The sequence below is a fragment of the Telopea speciosissima genome, chromosome 6 (genome assembly GCF_018873765.1).
Source record: "Telopea speciosissima isolate NSW1024214 ecotype Mountain lineage chromosome 6, Tspe_v1, whole genome shotgun sequence".
Classification (NCBI taxonomy): Eukaryota; Viridiplantae; Streptophyta; class Magnoliopsida; order Proteales; family Proteaceae; genus Telopea; species Telopea speciosissima.
Genome location: NC_057921.1, coordinates 39,398,132 through 39,405,328, shown reverse-complemented (window position 1 = coordinate 39,405,328; position 7,197 = coordinate 39,398,132). Strand labels below are relative to the sequence as shown.

The 7,197-nt window shown below is 45.7% G+C and overlaps 1 protein-coding gene across 1 annotated transcript; it reads right to left on the bottom strand.

Moving 5' to 3' along the window:
• On the bottom strand, positions 1-727 carry LOC122664969 (snakin-2-like). Its single transcript, XM_043861016.1, has 3 exons — positions 604-727; positions 471-498; positions 1-344 (listed from the first exon to the last, which is right to left on the bottom strand). The coding sequence occupies exons 1-3, from the start codon at positions 679-681 to the stop codon at positions 163-165; spliced, it is 288 nt and encodes a 95-aa protein (XP_043716951.1). The 5' UTR covers positions 682-727; the 3' UTR covers positions 1-162.
• Positions 728-7,197: the final 6,470 nt, after the last annotated feature.

The window sequence follows — 7,197 nt, the reverse complement described above, 5'->3', positions numbered from 1 at the left end:
TTTCAAAACATTGAAGTATATTTTCCATACTCTTAACTTTTACATAGTTTATATTATAGTGATTACCAAACAAGAACCACCAATAGTTTTACATAAAGAGGAAACACACTATTATTCCATGCCGGCAGCCAGCCCCCATATTTACTTCCACTATTCTCATCCTTACGGGCACTTGTGTTTGTTACCGTGTGTGGTCATGTTGGCATAGCAAGGACAGACCTCCTGGTTACCAGATGTGCCTGGAGGAACGCAGTTGCACTTACCACAGCAAGTCCCACAAGCCCTCTTGCAAAGCCTTGGCCTCGACGAAAGCCGGCATCTCGCCGCACAAGCTGCCCCACAATCTGAATTGGTAGACAGGAATAATAAGGTCGCATGAAAAGGTTATCACAAGAAGAAAATTAAACAATCATAGTTAAGGGTTATTTTGGAATTAATTAAAGAAAAATGTTTAGCGATGTTTGTGTTACCTATTTTAGTTGCGTCAGTGCTTCCCAGCTGCAATTTATTAAGACCATGGCACGTATTATTAGTTAAAGAACACAATAGTAAAGATAAATAAAACATCTCAATTAGCTGAAGCTAGCTTCTGTGAGATATTACCGTTTGTTCAGTTTCAGCCACTTTGAGAACAAGAATAGAGAAGAGAAGCAAAGCAATTGCAGCCTTAGACACAGCCATAATGGAATGAAGAACCAACCACAAATTAAGGAGAAGATTGAATGTTGAAAGCCTGAAGAAGCCTAAAAGCGCTCGCGATTAAAATGGGAGGACAAATGCTAATATATATATATATATATATATATATATAGATAGAGAGAGAGAGAGAGAGAGAGAGAGAGAGAGAGCGAGCGAGCTGGAACGTTCTAAACTCTGGCACGCGGAAGGTTGCGTTGCCGGAAAGAAGAGTGAAAACATATGAAAGCTTAAAACAAGGATGAATGGAATGTTGCCACTTGTCAGTCTATGGCCTTTACCTTACCAAACGCTCACCATTACGAAGCTTCGGCTTCAGCTGCTTGACGGGTAATAAAAGAAGTCGGCCGAGCATCCGGCGGCGAATGTACTTTTACTTTTTTTTTTATTTATAATTTATTTTGTTGGGAGAATCTCTGAGCTGCCGGACCACCGTCGGAGATCGCTTTAGCCGAAAAGGCTCCTGTTCTGCAGTGGCAGGAGTTGGAGCGTCCAGCCCAACAAAATCATAGCAAAACCAGGGGATGGGGTGATCATTTCACAGGTAGGTCCCAGGTGGGCCCCACCTATGAAATGACCACCCCATCCCCTGTTTTTGGGTGATTTTGCTGGGCTGGATGCTCCAACTCCCACCACTGCAGAACAGGAGCCAAATCCTACTTTAGCATATCTCTCTCTCATTGATGAAATACATTTTTTTAGCAATCATGATGTGGAGAACATGGTTTTGTTTAGTAAGAAGGTCCATATAGTGTTTAGGAGAGAGAATGTTAGTGTTGAACGTGAGTGGGAAATCTTCATGTACGTGAGCGTATGTGAATGATTCACAGTCGTTTAGATGGAATCTAATCTATGAGAATATTTCATTTGAACGATTGTAAGTCGTTCACGTACGCTCACGTACATGAAGATTCACCGGACTCGTTTTGAAATCACTATCCATGAGAATAGATCATCTGCATGTTCGTGAAAATGCCTATGAGAGATAAGCACTTGTCCTTTTTGTTTCCATTGATACCCCTTCTCCCTTTGTAAAAGGAAAAAAATGGGACAAATGGCTAGGTTTCACATGTTAGTGCAGAGGAACTGGACTTACTTACTATCCTTTACATTAGAGTGCAATACTATTCATTACATGAGAGAGCATGGGAAGGAATCCCCATACCGTTTATGTGGAGATCTTTTCACTTTTTATTTTGGACAAGAGAACAATACTCGGTCGTGTAACCCCTGCATAACATGAAACCAATGAGCATGCACATAGAAGCATGAGTTTGGATGAGATTTCCAATGTCACAAGGGGCTGATTAGCATTCTTTTTACATGCTCCAGTGTGTCTGGGTGTAGAAACCATGTGATCGGTTAGTATTCTTTTTCCCTTTTTTGTATAAATTTCTTAGGTCTTGTCCACTACCAAGGTTTCATGAGAGAGAATAAAAATTTTAGAGTGGTTCAGATGGCTCGCTACATCCACTACCAAGGTTCCTCAAATACTTGATATTGCACTTCCTCACCATAAACACAAGATATTTTTTAAGGCTGCACCAAAACCCAAAAATGTCACCATGTGAGTCCTTTTGTAAGGGCAACTTCCACACAAAAAACTTATAACACTTTCAAAAAAACGAAAGAAGAATAATACATTTCTAAGCAGGTGGGTATTAATAAGATGGGAGAGGGTTCCTTATACTTTCTTAGTGTAGTTTTGGGTGAATAAATGAACCTTTTTTGGAATCTAACAAAAGAGGCATGGACTTTTATGACATATCATCCCTTCACATGAACAATGATATGTGAGGGTGTGTGCAATTTCATTTTTTAGGAAAACCACATTATAGGAGAATATGATGCCTGCACACAAGATACAGAGAGGGTGAAATGATCACTGTGCCTCTCTTGATGCTTTTGCATGCACTCACATTAGTCTCACACATGCAAACGAGCCACGCTCCCCAATAAGAAACACTTTCTCTATCTTTGTTTATTCCTTTCTAATGAATTTCATTTTTTTTTTTAATTTTATTTAGATTTTGGGAAAGAAAATGCTACCTGGATGCATACGGTGTGCTACCCTTACAGCTAAACATAGGGGCGCACAAAATGATCGTCCTTCTCCAATGAAAAGACAAAAATTCCCATAAACACGACAATCATTTTGCACTCCCCTGTATCCGGGCACAGAGATAGCAAACAGCATACCCCCAGATAACATTCTTTCTCCATTTTATTTTTAACATATTGTTTTGGGAGGCTAGATTAGGGTAGACTAAATTAAAGAGTGAAGTTTATGGGTGGAGCCAAGCCATGCCAATGCAACATTGCAACCAAACGGAAGGAGAAAGGCCAACGCGGCATTTGGCTAACAAATGCCACAATTGGTCGTCGGGGCCCACAATCATTGTCCTCTCTACTCTACAAGCTGTGCTGGGAAAACATCTTTTGTCGTAGATAGTGCAGGACAGCTATGCGAGTCTACCATATGACAGGACTAAGGGAAAAGGACCCCACAATCCTTCCTCCTTAGAAGTGAACCTAAATTAAAAGACAACAGGAGCCAGATTGAGGGGACCAAGAATAGCGATAGCGACCGCTTATGAAGTATCAGCACACGACAGCAGTCCAAGTTTTTGGACATGGTTGATTAGGTTGGGATTGGATAAATAGGCGGCGTTTGGAATGCATTCTATATCGATAATGTATTCCAAAAACTCATACTAAATGTAATTTTAATTTAAAAAAAGAAATTCAATATATAGTTTTTGAAAGTATAAGTGCATAGTTTATTCTCTTTAATTACGATTTATAGTTGGAATTATTACAGGATAGGATGCTCAGGATCTACAAAATGTTGAGGTCGAGAATTTATGATTATAAATAAATATACATCATGATACGGGTAAAATCTGGTTCCCAATAAGAGATCTCCATGTGGCATAGACACAGCAGTTAAGTATCCCACAAAATATGCTTGATCCTATTACAACCCGTGTCATATATATAAGGATTTTAGTCACTCTACGTTATATAAGTTGTAGGATCTACAATCCAACGGGACTTCCCATGGAGGACTCTTTGTTCTGATCTCTTACCGTGATAGGCTTCTATTGGGATTCATCTTTCTTTACAGGAAAACCCACCATCCGAATACGCCAGGCACCACCTCTCAACAATCTACTTATAAATATAGGAGGTATCCCCAGGTAATGGATCGAACATTGGTTACTCTAGCTTTGTCATTACTCTGTATCCCTTATCGTTGTTTGAAGAACTGACTGAAGCATTGGAGAGGCCTCCCGGAGTCCCCTCCGATGCTCTCTTATGTCCTAGTGTTTTGTGGTTTAGCAGGAAACCCGATACGTCATCCTAGTTAGTTTTTGACTGAACACATCAAATAAATAGTGAGTCCAAATATTTAATATCATGGATGAAAGACTAAGATTGTGTTTGATATTAATTTTTTAAAATGCATTATTGAACTAGAATACATACCAAATACAGCCATAGATTTCAAGATCATTAGTTGATATAGTTATGAACTATAAGAAGAGAGGGTGGATATATAGTTCAAATTTACAAGGATGTAACCAATACATGCATGGGCGACTATTTTATTGGAACCCTCATAAGCTTATTAGGATGGCCTGTCTTGATGAAAATTTTCGCACTAATATTGGAACCTTAAGGTGTTGGGGGTGAAGAATGGATCCTTGATTGTGATGTCTGATCTTCTTATGAAATCCATTCATATTCATATATTGCGTGTGGAAATCTCCGATGCGTAGTTCGCCCACGGATGAGCCTGCAAAGACCAAGTGACGAGCACAAGAGAGCCGGTGTGGCTCCGGCCTAGGACTCTCCGATGCTAAAGTTAGATCACCAGTGCAACAGCGTAACTGCTAGTAAAAGTGAGATGAGGAATGGTGCTCCATACCTGGGTATTTATAGAGTGAGGAGGAGATGGGGCGGTTGGGAGAGTCCCAGTATGGTAGGAGTCTTTCTTTCGGAAGGTTCTCTCGCGTAGAGCGGAGTAGAGAGCCATTTTCGGGGTCGGACTCTTATTAAGGTAAGAGTCCATGTAGAGTGCGATTCCGTGTTGCGCTGGGAGCGTGGCTTGATCCTTATCCCGTGATTCTCAGGATCTCCTGACATGGCCAGGAGATCCCCGGTGGGGCGTTATGGCTGCTTCAGAGGAGGAGGACTTGGCCTCGGAGGTTGGTTTAGGAGGGCGGCCAGGTGGGTCGGCCTTGGCCGTCACCTCATCCTGGGAGGTTGGCCTTGGCGGTCACCTCGGCGTAGGAGGTCGGCCCGAGAGGTCTGTCTCGGCAGTAAGCTAGGTCAGGAGTTTACGGCTGACCAGTATGAGCTCGGCCTTGGCCACAGGCTAGCTTGCGCGAGCCTGGCTCTGTCAAGTGACTTACAGTGGAGATGGGGTCAGCCCGGTTTCCTGCTCGGCCCAATTCGATTCTTGGACTGAGGTCGGGTCGGCCCTGTGGCAGCCTCTGATAGGTTTATGCCTCTGATAGGTTTATGCCTCATCACAGGCCCCCCCACTCATCAGGGGTCGGCTCAGTACTGATGAGTGAAATTTCCTGGTCTGCTTGTCTGGAAGATTTTTTGTGGTCGAGCCGAGCTTATTTTTTGCCACGGATTTGACGTTGCACGGTCTGATGGTTGGATGTCAGTGCCATGTCAGCGGAGTCATTATGGTAGGCTCAGGAATTCGAAATGTCCTTTGATCTGGGCCATTGAATTATGTTGAGTTTTGTTTGGCCGTTGGATTAGTTCAGGCCAAGAATTATAAATATGCGACTCCTAACTATTCATTCTTCACTGCTCTAAATTATTGACTCCTCGGCAAGCTCGGATTCTTCAGCTCTGTAGCGCTCGACATTTACTGGTTCGTGATCAGCTTGGCATTTGCTTCGTCCGCGCTCAGCTCACCCTCAGCTCTTCTTCAACCAGTAAGTCTTCTCCGCCCAGTATGTCAGTTGGTAGTAGTCTCATGGGCGAGCTGTTCGCCGGTGCGACAGAGGGCGCTAGTCCGAGCCGAGAGCTCCCTGCTCGTTCTCCCACCATAGACTTGTTGGGCTCGACTTCGGATGAGCCCGATGTAGTAGAGCCTCGTCAGGCCGAAGTGGTCGAACCTCCGTTGCTCCTGGAGTTCTACCAAGCTGCCCAGCCAATTGCCACGGACCGAGCCGAGAACTCTGGGTCGTCCTCATCCGATGAGGAGTTAAGTGAGGGAGATTCGTCCGAAGTGGGGGTTGGCTCGGTTAGCTCGTCCGCTGACATCCCTGAGCTCGAAGAAGGGAGTGTCGGCACCGTTCCGAGCACGATCACGGATGCTGACCTCGACTATCTGAGGACGACCTACGCCATCCCCGAGGACATCCAGCTCCGAGCTCCTAACCCAGGGGAGATGGCCTGCTACATCAGGCCCAGCGAGGTGGCTTTGTACGAGCTGCCCTTCAAGTATGCGTTCAGGCTCCCCGTCCTCGGCCTGGTGGACCAAATCTTGGACCACTTCCATCTGTCCCCGGGTCAGCTGGTGCCGAACTCCTGGCTGGCCGTGTACGGCTTTTACGCCCTATTTTATGAGATGGGCCGAGGCTCAAGCGTAGCGCTCTTCTCTCGGCTCTTCTTCTTGAAGAAGTCTCCAGAAAAGGGGTGGTATTATTTCAGCCGCCGATCTGGGAAGAGTGCGTCCCTGGGCAGCCACAAGTTTTTGGTCGGCACGCCGAGCTTCAACAAGCAGTGGAAGCCCCGCTTCTTCTTTGCTTCGATCCCTAACAGCCCTCTCCGAGCCGAGTGGAAGGAGATCCATTTGAATTATGTCAATAGGGCACTACCCCTAACCGAGAACGAGATGACCTCGATTGACCTGATCCTCCAGCGTTCGCCCTTCGATGTCCTCCAGCTTCAGGACGAGGGGTTTCTTCAGAGGTGGCATATGACCCCTGGTAGGAGCCCGAGCTGAGCCCGTCTCTGTTGTCCGAGCTGACCACTTTACTTAGTCTTCTTTTCTTTTTTGACTTATTTTTTATGTCCTCGGTTTCTCTTGCAGTGGTTGGCCACATTCCTCCTATGGATACAGCTCGGCTAAGGGCCGAGACCCCTCGCAGACCAAAGGAAGAAGAATGCAGAGAAGAAGTCCCGGGGTGAGTCCTCCAAGACCCCCAAGGGCAAGGCCGTGATGCCAGGCCCGTCGGATGCTATGGTCGGCCTTGAGGCCGAGAAGAGTATGGGCCCAGCGGGGTCTCCGAGGAAGGGGAAAGGCAGAAAAGGCGAGAGAAGCCCGCCGAAAGACACCAAGCGTCAGAAGCTCTTGGTCAATCTGACGAGTGGTGGTCTTCCGCTCGTGGCTTCACCCCCCAACATCTCCCGATACGTCTTGGGGAGGGCCTCGGCTAGCAACGTTCCTGTGAGGCCGACCTGGCGCCTCTTCCCAGGGGACTCGGCCTTGACGTCGGCCGCCCACGCCAAGGAATGGCTGGATGCAGG